Raw genomic sequence first — 14,475 nt, 5'->3', positions numbered from 1 at the left:
TAACCGTTAAATAATTGAATTTTGAAAAGAAATTTTTCCATAGAATAAATAAACCAAAATTATTTGAAATTTAATAAAAAATAAAAAAACCCGCGAAATCGAAGTAAAATTCCCTCCACATGACAAATTAAGTATACATTTCATACGTGATGATACTTAACGATGATTAATCATAAAAATGATATAACTTTTTATTTTATTTTATTTTATTTTTTCTAATTATCTAGTCAAAAATTTTAAAAAAAAGTTTTTTTTATATGAAATTATTTAATATATTTTTTAATGAATTTAAATTTTATTTTTTATTTTTATTTAAGTGGTTATAATCGAGATTATGTTTAAGTTTATAAATTATTTTTACTTTTTTAAAAGTGCTAAAAATAAGTATCTGAAATTCATATTTTAAAAAATATTGTAATGTTTATTGTTAGATCATTTATTTGTTTTTTTTTTCTTATACCAAAGAAATTTTTTTAATTTGATGTATTAATGCAATTATTATTTTATTAAATATTTTCAAATGTTTCATAATATATGGTGAGTGTTTGTCAAATTTTTATAATGTACAATTTTACATTTGTATTTTTACAAAAAAATATATTTTATTACTCTATTTTGATTTCAAAAAGGATTTTAATTCTTATCTAAATATTTATTATAACCTCACAAAAAAAATTAATTATTCGTTTGCTAATTTTTCCAGCATGGTGTCAGATTTTTTTTACCCCAACACAGGGGGAGTAGAAGAGCACATTTTCAACTTGTGTCAATGTTTAATTATGGCTGGTCATAAAGTAGTTGTTATAACTCATTCATATAACGACAGAGTTGGAATTCGATACATGACTTCTGGTCTTAAAGTGTATTATCTTCCTATACAAACATTCTATAATCAGTGCATCTTGCCTACACTTATTTGCTCACTGCCATTAATTAGATATATTTTTATACGAGAACAAACAACTATTGTGCATGGACATTCAGCTTTTAGTGCCTTGGCTCATGAAGCTATGATAATAGCTTCTCTATTAAATTTGAAGACAGTTTTTACTGATCATTCTCTGTTTGGTTTTGCTGATACATCTGCTGTAATAACAAATAAGTTTTTAGAATTGTCTTTGGCAAATTGTAATCATTGTATATGTGTTTCACATATTGGAAAAGAAAATACAGTTTTGAGAGCTCGTGTCAATTCATACAATGTGTCAGTCATTCCAAATGCAGTCGATGCTTTTTTGTTTACTCCAGACACAGCTTGTGATGTTAAAAATAATGAAACAATCACCATTGTGGTCATAAGTAGATTAGTTTACAGAAAAGGAATGGATTTACTTGTTGGAGTGATTCCAGAAATTTGCAAGAAATATAACAATGTAAATTTTCTGATTGGAGGTGATGGTCCTAAACGTGGATTGTTAGAAGAACTTAGAGAACGTGGACTTCAAGATCGTGTAATTTTATTAGGAGCTTTGAAACACTCTGAAGTTAGAAATGTGTTGATAAAAGGCCAAATATTCTTAAACACTTCTTTAACAGAAGCATATTGTATGGCCATTGTAGAAGCGGCATCATGTGGCCTTGTAGTAAGTAAAGTATTTTATACTCAATTTTTATTTATAATAAGAAGAATAGAACAAAAAAAAATTTATTTTCAATACTTTTTTGAATTTTAGGTAGTTAGCACTAATGTTGGTGGTATACCAGAAGTTTTACCATCTGATTTGATCTCTCTTACCGAACCAGATGTCCAGTCATTGATAGTAGGTCTGGAAAAAGCAATTGAAAGTGTCAAAAAAGGTTTAGTCTTGGACCCGTTTGAATGTCATAAAAAAGTAAAGTCTCTTTACAATTGGGTAAACATTGCTGAAAGAACTACTCTTATTTATAATAAGGTAGCCTTAGAATCAACCCTTACATTAGCTGAAAAATTAAGGGCGTATTTGAAAACAGGGGTTTTGGCTTGGCTCCTTGTTATATCATTTACCAGCATAATGTTGAAAATTTTAAATTATTTTATTCCTCAAAAGGTAATTTATTGTTTTTTATAAAAAAAAAAAAAAAAAGTTTTTCTTTTCTGTTACATAGGATTTATTAATGTGTTTTATGTTTATAAAATATTATTTTTTTTAGGATATAGATTTAGCTGAAAACTATCATCAGTCAGATATTCAAAAAATTTTAACAAAAAATTTGAATGAAAATAAGAGGAAGAAGTTGAAGAATAAAAAAACGGTACTTGTACCCAGTAACATTAATTTTTTACCAAATAAACCAAAAGTATTGTAATGCTTAGTATAAACTTTTTCCTTTTTAAACATTTATTTTTTTTGTTTTAATTTTAGTGAATATTTATACATCGTATGTATTTCAAAGATCGGTAAATAAAATTTAAAATGGAAAATTTTACATTTTTACAATGTATTATTATTGAATCACATTGTCGATTTATTATTATTATTTTTTTTTTATTGTTGGCTCATTATTTTTACTCATTAGTTGAAAAAAACTCTATTTAAAAAAAAAAAAAAATTTCTCATATTTCTAACCTAGTATTCGGTTTTAATTGTCCTTCAGAATTTGATTTAGCCTTGGTTGCCATAGAATTTTTCACTGTGGAAAATGATGACAGCCAGAATATTTTTCAGTTGCAATTATTTAATCGCCTTGGTGAGTTTAAATAAAATTTAATTTTATATTAATTGAATTAGCTAATAGAAAATAAATTTTCTACGAGTTATTATTATTTTTATTAATTTAATTAATTAATTTTAATTAAATTTAATAATTAAATTTTTTTTTTTTTGATTAGTTTATCAACTGGAAATTTCTTTATTTATTAATTTTTTATTTATTTATTTTTTCTCCAGATTTAAAAAAAAAGATGCAAGCCACTGGAGGAGCGACACCTCTTATGTATGCTTGTCAGCAATGTCAAGTATCAGAAGTTTTAAATATTTTGTCCAGATTTGTAAGTCTTTGAATTATATCACATATATATATTTAATTAATTTTTTTTTTTTTTGATTTGATTTGATAAAATTTTTTACTACAAAATGATTAAGTTAATAATAAGAAGTGAGAAAAAGGGTACATACCTGAATAAAAAAAAAAAAATATATTGTTCCAGCCTGATTCAGTTAAAGAAAGAGATAGAACGTTGAAGACTCCACTTCATTATTGTGCGGAAAATAAAAATATTTCTTGTGCCGATGCTGTTTTAAAAGCATATCCAGAATTAGTTAACGCTCAAGATGAAAATGGTTACTGTCCTCTTCATTTAGGAGTTATAGCCGGTAACAGGGCAATTATTAAATTTCTTTTACGAAAAGGAGCAAAAGTTAATTTACAGGATTACGAAGGACATTCGGCCGTGCATTGGGCAGTAGGTGAGAGGAAAAAAAAAAAACCAAAAAATTAATTAATTGTTAATTTAAAATTTTTTTAAATTAACAAAATATTAGTTTATCCGATCGATGATCGGATGATTGATTTTAAATCAATGCAAAAACTTTTTTCCCTTTTTTTTTTTTTATCAAATTTATTTATAGAATTTCTGTCGGTTTTTGAAATATGTAAAAATTTAACCTTGAAAGAGTAATTAAAGACCCTATTGCGTGTTGGTCATCTACTTCTTATTTAAAAAAAAAAAGGTCAAGTTGCTTTTAAAATACTTTTATGCAAATATATTTAAGAAATAAAAAAAAAATTACATGTAAATTTCTCCCCCTCCCCCCGCCTCCCATATTTTCAAATGGCTTTCATGCAAAAATCCTTTTTCCAATTGTTAAACAATTTAATAATTTACATTTAATTTTTTTTTTTTTTTTATTTTGAATGCAGTAAAACGATAATGACAAGAAAGGTTTATTTAATAAATAAAAAATTTCAATATCTTTACATGACCACAGAAAAAAAAAAAAAAAAACGAATGACTGACTTTTCATGCGTGTTTTTCTTTAATTTATGGTGAGAAAAAAAAAAAAGAAAAATTTTTTTTTTAACCTTCATAAATTTTATTTTTAGTTTTACAATATAATTATTATTTTATCGTTAAAAACTTTCAATGAGTTTAAGTGATTTAAAAAAAAAAAAAAAAAAGAATTTTTTTTGTTTATGTAGGTGCCCCAAAATTTTTATTTTTTTAATAATTTTTCAAATAAAATTTTCAAATGTTATAATCATGTAAAAAAAAAAATGTATAATTTTTAGTTTCCAGTGAAAAAGAAGCATTGGAAATAATTTTAGAAGCTGGAGCGGATCCCTCAATACCTGATAAACATGGCGGTTATCCGATTCATTATGCTGTTCAATTATGTGGACCGGATAGCGAAAACAAAAAAAAATTAGATAATGCTGTTAAAATCGTTCAAATACTTATAAGTTTTGGTGTTGATATAAATGTCGTTGATAAAGATGGCCGAGAACCAATTTTATGGGCTGCAAGCGCTGGTAAATCATTATCTCATCGGTTTAATTTTAATTTATCTACTTTAAATATTATTATTAGAAAATTAATATTTTCAGGTAGTGCAAGTGCTATTATTCATTTAATCAATAGCGGTGCCAGAATAGAAGCAGCTGATAGAGATGGACTCACAGGTGAATTTATTTATAAGTTGTGAAAAAAAAATTATTGAACACTAAGTTTGTTAAAGTAAAATTAAATAATTTTTTAGCTCTTCACTGCGCTGCATCCAGGGGTCACACAGAGACAATAGAAACTCTTATCGGTTTAAGTGAATCTCAGGTAGACGTGATCGATGGCAATGGTTGTTCGGCATTATTTTATGCGGTCACATTAGGCCATGCTGATTCAACAGAAGTTTTATTAAAGCTCGGAGCAGATCCAAACAGACAAGATAGAAAAGGAAGAACGTAAATAAAATTCATTCCATTTATTATAAATAAAAAGATGGTGAATGCCAGCAAGTAAGTAAAAAAAAATTTGATTGGTTTTTATTTAAAAAGATAATTTTTTATTATCAGGCCTGCTCATTGTGGCGCATCAAAGGGACAATTAGAAACGTTGAGAATTCTTAAAAAGTACGGTGGTAACTTGTGGTTAAGAAATGTTAAAGGCGATCTTCCTTTTCACGAAGCCGTTGCATCCGGAAGAAGAGATTTAGTTTTTTGGCTTTTAGATCAAAATCCGGAAGCTGTTAATATTGGAAATAATGATGGAAAATGCGCTTTGCATATTGCAGCCATGCATAATCATTTGGAATTGATAAAAGTAAATTTTTACTCGACAGTAATAGCAAAATTTTTTTTTTTTAAATTAATTAACAGTTGAATAAAAATTTCATTAGGTTCTTCTCGATGCAAATTCTTTAGTTAATCCTATAATGAGATCTAGTAAAGGAGTTTTAATGACACCCTTAAATGTGGCTTTATGTAAAGGTCATCGAAGTTGTGGGAAATATCTTCAGCTACACGGTGGTGTACCATTTTCAAAGGTGTCAAATACAGATGCAAATACAATTCGTACCGTGAGGTATTTTACAAATTAATATTTCATAATTTTTTCAGATAAAATAAAAACAAGAAGTGCACTTTTCACTCTCTCTCTCTCTATCTCTCTCTCTCTGTCAGCATTTAGTTAATTCACTTCAACTTTATGTAAATTTTTGCTTGGGCTTGATATATATTTAATTTTCTACGCTTACTATATATATAATTCAATGATTCTGATTCCTACATTGCGTAAATTATTTTAAATAAAATTCAATTATTTCCAGGATTAACACTTCGAAAAAAAACATGTTAAATAAAAATTACGACATTATTGAAGATGTATCATCCCCTTCTTTTACAGTTATCGAAAAAAATTATATTGATAATGGCGTAAGTAAAAAATAATCTTTTATTTTTTTTATTTATTGATACATCAAAAAAATTTTAATAATAATTTTTTTTTTTTTCAAGTCTGAGGATAATATTGAAAGGAAAAAAATGTATCGTCATAGAAAAAAACGGGAAAAACAAATTTTAGAAAAAGAAAATTACAAGAATAGCAGCGAGAGCGAAAATGATTTTGAACAACAAGATAATAATGATAAAATTCGTTTGGCTAGATCAGTGAGAGACAATGGAAGAAGTAAGGATGTGGTTTTTGATGGCATCGTTACAACTGGGAAAAAAATTGAAGAAAATGGCGAAAATTTGTCAAAATCAAAAAAAATTTCAAATAATACGGAAACAATAAATTCAATTAAAATAAATAAAAAAAATTATTCGGAAAACGATGGGAAAATATCAAGTCCTGAAAAATTGAAACATCCAAATGGAAATCACGAAAATCATAAAATAAATGTTTTTTTAATTAATAGGGAAAATGAATTTTCTAAAATTGCAGATGATGATTTACCTCGTGAAAATCAAAATGATGAAAAATCACATTCTGACATAAAAACTCATGTTGTTGAAAATTCTGAAATCATTTCTAATAATGAAAATCAAGAGGAAAAACTAAATGAAAGTCCTGAAAATAATATTGATGAAAAACAAATAACAGATTCCGGTGAAAAAGATTTAAAATTAGGTGATGAATCGTCATCATCTAATGTTAATCAAGATAATTTTGACAAAAATGATGACGTCAATAATGAAAATATTAACGATGAAGATACGGAACCAAAATCTACAGATAAAGATTCAAATTCTAACGTATCCGACAAACCTGTCATAATAAAAACTTCTACGGTGACTTCGATTCGAAGGTACGAAAAAACTACGAAAGCCGCAACGAAAAAAAATTTAAAAACAACTCATCGTGAAAAAAAATCAACGGAAAGTTCATCGCAGGAAAAAATTATAAAGAAAGAAGAAAATTCTTTGGTTGAACAAGAAAAAATACCTGATACATCGGAAAAACATTCCGATGACGGAAGCCCTGAGGTAAACAATGAAAACACTGAAGAAAAAACAAAGGAAACTGATGATGCAAGTGAAAATTTAAACAGCGAAGTATCACTTCATGAGGAAAGTAAAAATACTGAAGTAATTGAAGTGACTGATGATAAAAATATTAGTGCACCGGAAGTAAATGAAAAACCCGACGAAAATCTCCCGGAAATAGATTTAAAAAATAAATTGGACGATTCAAATGTTTCTCAAACCTTGAATATTATAACTGTAAAAACAATCGATGAAATTTTAGATGATAAAGGTACCGATCGGGAAATTATACCTGCAGAAAATATTTTACCCGTGGTGAACAAAGAAAATGATAACGTGACGGAAATTAAAGAGGAAGTTGAAAATCAAGTTTCAAATTTAGTTAGTAATGATGATTTATTGGTTACCGAAGAGAAACCCCGGGAAATTATAATAGAAGAAAAAATCGAAATGGTTACCGTTCCGAAAAATACTCATTCGAAAGAAGGTACATCGGATGAAATAATAGAAAAAGTTTCGATTGAAATTAAAAATGATGAATTGCTTAAGGCTCTCGATAAGGAAAATAAAAAAAATGATGGAAAAGAAAATAATGATAAAATCACAAAAATTGAAGACGATAAAAAACCTGAAATAAAATCGGATAATGAATTAGGTACTCATTTGATTTAAAAATGAATTTAAAGGGACAAATTTCTGCATTCAAAATTGCATAAAATTTTATTCACAATTGTTTTTAAAAAAAAAAAAATTTATTTTTGCTTTCAAATAAAACGCTTATTTATTTTATTGACTACATGTCACAGGTTTTTGATATTTATTAGTATATCCGTTCCAGAAAAAAATAATAAAACATTTTCTGAACCTGATACAATCGAAATTATCGATACTAAAATTGATGGCGACAACGACACACTTGACGATAATGATAAAATTACAATTGTTAATAATGATGATGATAATAATAATAATAATGGAAAAAATAAAATTGATACTGAGGTTTTACTTGGAAAGGAAAACGATCAAAATGAAAATAATAATTTAATATTTGAAAACGAAGAAGAAAAAATAGAAAGGTTGTAAAACTTTTTATTTAAGTTTTAAGTAAAAAAATATTTATTTATTTATATTTTACGATTAATTTAGGTACGATAGCGACATTAATGATGTCGAAGAAAATTATTTTAACGATTCTGGAAGGCCGATTTCACCATCGGAGGAATTAAGTTTTAACGAAGAAAATAATAAAATTGAAAAAATTGATAATGAAATTAATAAAAAACGTAATAAAACTCATAAGGTATCGAGATTATGTAGGAAAAATAAAAATTACAAAGAAGGGAATAACATTTCGGTAACTCAACTCGTTCAAGGTACCATCAGGAAGTAAGTAACAGGTAGATTTTTTTTTAATTTTAGAAATGATTGTAAAAATTAATTTTTTTTCTTGTAAAATTTAGATATCATTTGGAAAGAGGTATATTTCATCAATTGTTAGAATTAAAAAGAATGCAAATCAGAGCTGGAAGAGCAAACGAACAAGTACTTGTAAAAAGATTAATTGACGAATATGAAAGACTCTGTGCAACATTGGGTATGAGACATTATACGGGTACCTACACTTTTAAAGAATTTGAAAAATTTTTATACGGTTAGTTTCTTTTTTTTTTAAACATGTTTTTTATTGAAAAAAAAAAGGAAATGATGCATTGAAACACGTATATGTCCGCAGATCAATTGAGATTACTAAACAGAGGTCATACAATTATAAGACAAATAAAATCTTACGACGATATTGATACGTTATCGAACATATTGAAAAAATCACGTTTTCAAATATTAAATGAAGGATACGGATACGAACCTTTGTGTTCTTGCATAACTCAAAGATGTCATCATACCACTCGTGCCTACACTACATTACCATGTTCTGCTTATCGTTAGTATATACAATTAATAATTTACATATTATATCCCTAAATAATAATAATAATAATGTTTTGTTTCCGAAAGTTGCATCGGTGCGGCAGAGCAAACAAAGAAAAGAAAGTTTTTTACCACGGATACAAGAGAACAAGAGGAATAAAATATCGTACAGAGAAAAAAATTTAAATAATAATACAATATTAGAATTATCACAAGGAAATAAAACACAAGTAATTTATTACTCGCTTTAATATGATTTTTTTTTTATTTAAAATTAATCATTAACGAATTTTGTAATTTATTTAACAGATTATTGAACTTCCAAAAGTTTATCCGGAGGAAAGCAAAAAATTTCATATAACACTTATAATAAAAAATGCTCATCCGATCCATGAACAAGATTATTTTCAAGAAAATCCATCTGGAAAAAATTATTCAAGGCATCGTCATGCAAAAAGCGTATAACTCTTGTTTTTTTTTTTTTTTTTTAAACTTGAACTTTATGTAAATAATTAAAACATTGAATAAATAAATAAAATTTAAATTTTAAGCACTGCAAACCTTCGCAAAAGCATTAATTATATATATTTATTTTAATCACGATTGTTAAACACACACACAAAAACATGACCTTTTGTATATAAATATAACTAAATAATTATTATTATTATTAATTAACTCATTAAAAAGTATTTTAATATGACAAAACTCGAGCTTTAATATATATAAATAAATAAATAAATTATTAAGAATCTTTTTTTTATTAACGTTTAGTAGATCCTTAAAAAAAAAAAAAAGAAAAATAATAAACATGAATCAATATAAAAAAGAAAGCACAATAACAATAACAATACAAAAAAAAAATTAATATAAATCAGAAAATATTAATTATTTATGTAAGTGTGTTAAAAAAATAATAATAATAATGATGTTGATAAAATAAATTATGAGAAAAATTTAAAATTGTAATTGTTTTTTTTTTTAAATAAAAACAAAATATTTTTTTTATTTAATTCTATAAACGTTAATAATAAAATAAGAAAATGTTATTATTATTATTTACCTAAATAATTATAAGGTAATTATTAGTAATTAAAATAATCACACACACACACACAAATAAAAACCTCCTTTTTTTTTTGAAAAAAATCAAAAAAAGGAGGTAAATGTGTGCTGATTTCATAATTAAAATAATAATGCCGATAAATAAATAATTATTAAAGTTTTAAAAAAAAAAAAATTAAATAAATAGTTAGTCGTAAGTTAGGACGAAAGAAGGCGATTAAAAATTTAAAATTTAAAAAAAAAGAAAAGAATTATTTCTATCCTATAAAATAGATTTTTTTTTTTATTCCTGATTATCTTTATCTCTTTTTAATTTAGGTTTTTCCCCTCGTTCCTTTTTTTCATTATTCAATGGATTATTATTTATTTTATTTCGAAAGCTAATATAACGTGATTTTCTTTGATCAATTGCAAAAAAAAACGTATCGTTATCAACATTATTACCATCATTTTTATCGGCGGTTTTTTTAGAATATTTTTTATCAACAATTTTATTATTATTATCATTTACAAATGTTTGTTGTTCTTCGATTTCTGATGAAGATTCAGACGAGGATTCGCTGATTTTATTTATAACGCCATCATTTGTTTTTTTATTAATTGTTTTATTATAATTCAATTTTTCACTTGTCGAGCAATTCACTGCAATTGTATACCTCCTCAAAGTATCCTTGTTGTTATTATTTTTATCATATTTATTACTGGTATCAATAATTGATACGTCTTTGTCTGATTTTGAACTGGAAATTAATTTCTGATGGTGTTCCTCGGGAGAACTATCGGTGTCGACATTTCTTTTTTCAGATTCATGATTTTTTTTTTCCCCTTTATTTTTCATTTCATTATCTGTATCACCATTATTACTATTATTATTATTATTATTAGGATTAGGATTATGTTTACGTTTATGATAAATATTATTATTATTATTTGGTAATTCGAATTCGGAATCTGATATGAAATAATTTGGTTGTATTAAATCCGTAGAACTTTCATTTTCCGGCAAATCCAAAACGTAAAAAGATTCATCTTCTGGAATTCCAATTTGAATTCTTAGAATGTTTACTTCCGAAAACATACGATTCTGGAAAAAAAAAAAATAATAATAATAATAATAAATAAACCGATTGAATGCAAAACAAAAGAGAAAAAAAAAAAAAAAGAAAAGTTTTACCTTATCTAAATTTTTTAAATTTTTTATTATGTGTCTTTTCATAACTTTTTTAAGCGACTTATTTGTATATAAATGTTTTTCTAATATTTCATCAGTTATATCTTGTATAAATTTAACGTATTTTTCATCTTCTCTTAAATTTCTAAAATTTTAAAAATTTTATATCAGAGGATTTTTTTATTATTTTCACTCGAGTATTTTTTTTTTTCTACCTCATTTTTTCATTTTCTTCATCCTTTGATTTATGATAAATACGAAGAGTTTTAGTTTCGTTATCCCTTGGAGTATCATTTCTACTACTCGAACTCATTTCAGAATTTTGTGGATTTTTAATATCTTCTTCAACGTATTCGTTTATATCTGAATTATCGGCGGGACCAGTTTTATTATCATCGTTGGGTATTTCAATAGAATAAGAAACAACATTTTTTTTTGGTCTGGAATCAGGAGTGACACTTCTACTCTCTGGAAGGGATGATATTCCTCCATTATATGCCGAATCCCTACTCGATGTTTGAACGTGTTCTGCATCTTTTTTTATATATAATTTATTGTTATCAAAAGTCCCCATTTTTTTATTTTTACATTTACAAATCGTCGTTTTATTTACAAAATCACATAAATGCCCAGTTTTTTCTAATTTTTCTTTACATTTGTTCTGTAAAAAAAAAAAAAAAAAAAAAAAGAATAAAAATAAATTAATTATTAAAAAATTGTCATTTTTTTTTTTTTGTTGTTTTTGGTATGAATTATGAATTTTTTTTTTTTTTAATATGGATTATTTAATTAATTGAACTTTGAATTGTTTTAAAAAAAAAAAAAAATGATTTTAAATTGAATAATACAAACCATAATCCTTTTTCGAGGAGGATGATAAACCCTTAAACATCGTAGTTTTGACTTGATATTAGTTTTAAGTATTTTTGGTTTGAAATTTGATTTTGTTGGATTGAAACATGGATGATAATTATTTAACATATCCTTGAAAACAGTTTTGCGCTGTCCGAGCAGCAAAATATATAAAAAAATTTACAAGTTTTGTTTTTTTTTTTTTTTTCTTTTATAATTTTTAGAAACGGAAAATTAAAAAAAAAAAAAAAAAAAAAAACTAACAATATTATCAAATATCATAAATTTACACCCTGTTGAAATAAATTTATTTATCTAAAATAAAATTCTATATCGGCTTTTAACAAAGTTAAATTCGATTCGTTAAAATTATGTAATAATAATAATAATAATTAATACTTTACCGGTAAATGTTCTGGTTGATGTATTACATTTTCCTTATTGTGAGGAAGATGAATTTTTGAAATTTTGTGATCACAAACGTTTATTTTACTTTTTTTTAACTGCATCGGTGGTTTATCAATAATTATTTTTGCCGGCCCTTGATTTTCATCAAAATAACAATTGCTGAAAATTAAATTTAAAAAAATTATAATTATTAATCAAAAGGTGATTAAAAACATTTTCAATGAAAACATTACCAATATGATGATGGCCTATTTTTTGTATCGTATGTAATACGATCGACTAAATTTTTATCGTAATAAAGATGATGTTTCTTTGAGGTATCCACGCCTGAAGAGTCTTCCATGCAATTCGTGTGATAACGGCTATTCGAAATATGTTGTCCTTCTCTAAACGACTCTTTATTCGAATTAGTTGATATACTTCTGTCCGTTAATGGCGGACTAACATTTCTTAATAAAAATGGCTGCTTCGATTTATAATTATAACCGATCGGTGTGATACAACGTGGTTTTATAAATTTATACGATAGAGGAGGAGAAGTGTCGACTACTTTTTTAGCATATTTGATTCTCCTATTATGATTTCGCATGTGTATATCCACAAATTGTTGAGAAGCATTCTTTCCGGCATTACAAACTGAAAAATTTTTATTACATAAATTAGTTTTATTATCAATCGTGATTTTATAATTAAATTTTTAAAAAAAAAAATTCATATTAAAATAATAAAAAAAAACTTTACTATTTTTATTACTATTGCTTCGTTGCATGTCATAACAACTTTTCACCAATTACGAGAACTTTTAATTTTTTTTTTCTCATAATTAATTATCGTAGACAATTTTTTTTTTAATAATTCATTTTTCCAAAAAAAAAAAAAATAACCATAATAATAATAATAATAAGTTAATAAACTTATAACGTAAGACAAAAAGAAAAAAAAAAAAAAAAAAAAAGAACTATTGAACGCAATATATATATTTATATATGTTTATATATATTTTTAGAATCCTTTAAATTTTTATAATTTTAAAATGAAAAGGTAGTGTCGTATATAATTTGTATACGTAGCACATTTTTTTTTTTTTTAACAAAAAAAAATTTCAAAAAAAAAAAAAGTAAAAAAATTTTTAAAATTTTTCATTATGACGCACGTATTAACTTTTTTTTCAAATTTTCATTCTTACTTGTATGGAGTGTTTATTTCTGTGGTAACTAGGAAAAATTTATTAAAAACAATGAGTTACGAGGGGTTGAATAAATTTCTCTCATACTACATTTGTCGTATTAATACAAATTATAATTTTTTCATTTAATTATTTCAACAAAAAATTATTTCCAACTATTAAAATTTTATAAAAAAGAAAAAAAAAAAATACAATTAATTTTCCCCGCTAATTTAAAATATTTTTTTTTTTTTTTTTTTTTTTTTTTTTTTTATGTATGAATCAAATAAACTTTTTTGTTGTCATCTTGTTAAAACATTTCGGCAACTGTTGAAAAAAAAAAAAAAAAATTAAAAAAAAAAAATTGATTGGATGGAAATTTTTCAAGTTCGGTTGCAAGGTTTAAATAAGTAATATAAAAAAAAACAATTGTGCTAGTTTCTCTTGAATTTTTTTTTTTTCTTTTTTTTGTAACGGAATGTTTAAAAGAAAATTACTTGCATTAGATTATCCAACCCCTGATAAATTCGACATTAACAGTAAGATGTTGAAATTTAATCAGAAAATTTCCTTACTTTAAAACTTCATTTAAATTTTTTAAATTAAATCCTTTTATATTATAGATAATAATGAATTTAGGAGTTTGATTTTGTGGTTGGAAGATCAAAAAATTCGACATTACAAGGTGGACGATAGAAGCAAATTAAGAGATTTGAATTCCCCTGATTGGAATACCGCCTACACAACTTATTTAAATGATATTGTTTGTCCCATCGTTAGTAAGAAGCGAGAAGAAGAATTAGGATGGCTTTTATCATTTGCAGTGAGATTAGAATACAACGATGATTCTTTGAAATATCGAAAACAAATTTCTGAAATTTTGTCACAGAATCAAGAAAGTGCACCCAAAGTTGTGCCTGTGAATTCGCTAGATAATATGGACTTTCAAAGCACTGAATTTATTAACGGTGTTAATTCTTTAGCTGGAATT

At 25.1% G+C, this 14,475-nt stretch overlaps 5 protein-coding genes across 5 annotated transcripts in view; 4 read left to right on the top strand and 1 right to left on the bottom strand.

Moving 5' to 3' along the window:
* Positions 1 to 704: 704 nt before the first annotated feature.
* On the top strand, positions 705 to 2,048 carry Phum_PHUM237740 (Phosphatidylinositol N-acetylglucosaminyltransferase subunit A, putative; the record flags this gene model as incomplete). Its single annotated transcript, XM_002426082.1, has 2 exons — positions 705 to 1,583; positions 1,674 to 2,048. 2 exons carry the CDS (start codon positions 705 to 707, stop codon positions 2,046 to 2,048), a joined length of 1,254 nt encoding a protein of 417 aa, XP_002426127.1.
* An 833-nt stretch (positions 2,049 to 2,881) lies between these two features.
* On the top strand, positions 2,882 to 5,538 carry Phum_PHUM237730 (ankyrin repeat-containing protein, putative; the record flags this gene model as incomplete). The annotated part of the gene is made up of 8 exons (XM_002426081.1): positions 2,882 to 2,968; positions 3,128 to 3,386; positions 4,210 to 4,449; positions 4,525 to 4,599; positions 4,677 to 4,875; positions 4,987 to 5,233; positions 5,310 to 5,489; positions 5,530 to 5,538. 8 exons carry the CDS (start codon positions 2,882 to 2,884, stop codon positions 5,536 to 5,538), a joined length of 1,296 nt encoding a protein of 431 aa, XP_002426126.1.
* A 414-nt stretch (positions 5,539 to 5,952) lies between these two features.
* On the top strand, positions 5,953 to 9,288 carry Phum_PHUM237720 (uncharacterized protein; the record flags this gene model as incomplete). Its single annotated transcript, XM_002426080.1, has 8 exons — positions 5,953 to 6,164; positions 6,330 to 7,384; positions 7,736 to 7,973; positions 8,044 to 8,283; positions 8,358 to 8,548; positions 8,630 to 8,836; positions 8,911 to 9,053; positions 9,133 to 9,288. The coding sequence occupies 8 exons, from the start codon at positions 5,953 to 5,955 to the stop codon at positions 9,286 to 9,288; spliced, it is 2,442 nt and encodes an 813-aa protein (XP_002426125.1).
* A 1,982-nt stretch (positions 9,289 to 11,270) lies between these two features.
* On the bottom strand, positions 11,271 to 12,549 carry Phum_PHUM237710 (uncharacterized protein; the record flags this gene model as incomplete). Its single annotated transcript, XM_002426079.1, has 4 exons — positions 11,271 to 11,720; positions 11,912 to 12,061; positions 12,316 to 12,478; positions 12,533 to 12,549. The coding sequence occupies 4 exons, from the start codon at positions 12,547 to 12,549 to the stop codon at positions 11,271 to 11,273; spliced, it is 780 nt and encodes a 259-aa protein (XP_002426124.1).
* A 1,413-nt stretch (positions 12,550 to 13,962) lies between these two features.
* The window catches only part of Phum_PHUM237600 (cle7, putative), a gene marked incomplete at both ends in the record, with an annotated part of 1,419 nt that continues 906 nt past the window's right edge, over positions 13,963 to 14,475 (top strand). Inside the window, 2 exons of the mRNA XM_002426078.1 lie at positions 13,963 to 14,030; positions 14,124 to 14,452. Coding sequence (XP_002426123.1) covers positions 13,963 to 14,030; positions 14,124 to 14,452 — 397 coding nt within the window. The remainder of the gene's footprint in view (positions 14,031 to 14,123; positions 14,453 to 14,475) is intronic.

Source organism: Pediculus humanus, genomic scaffold (assembly GCF_000006295.1).
Source record: "Pediculus humanus corporis 1103172107610 genomic scaffold, whole genome shotgun sequence".
Classification (NCBI taxonomy): Eukaryota; Metazoa; Arthropoda; class Insecta; order Psocodea; family Pediculidae; genus Pediculus; species Pediculus humanus.
Note: the sequence above shows the minus strand (reverse complement) of the source record. Positions and strands in the feature narration are given on the sequence as shown.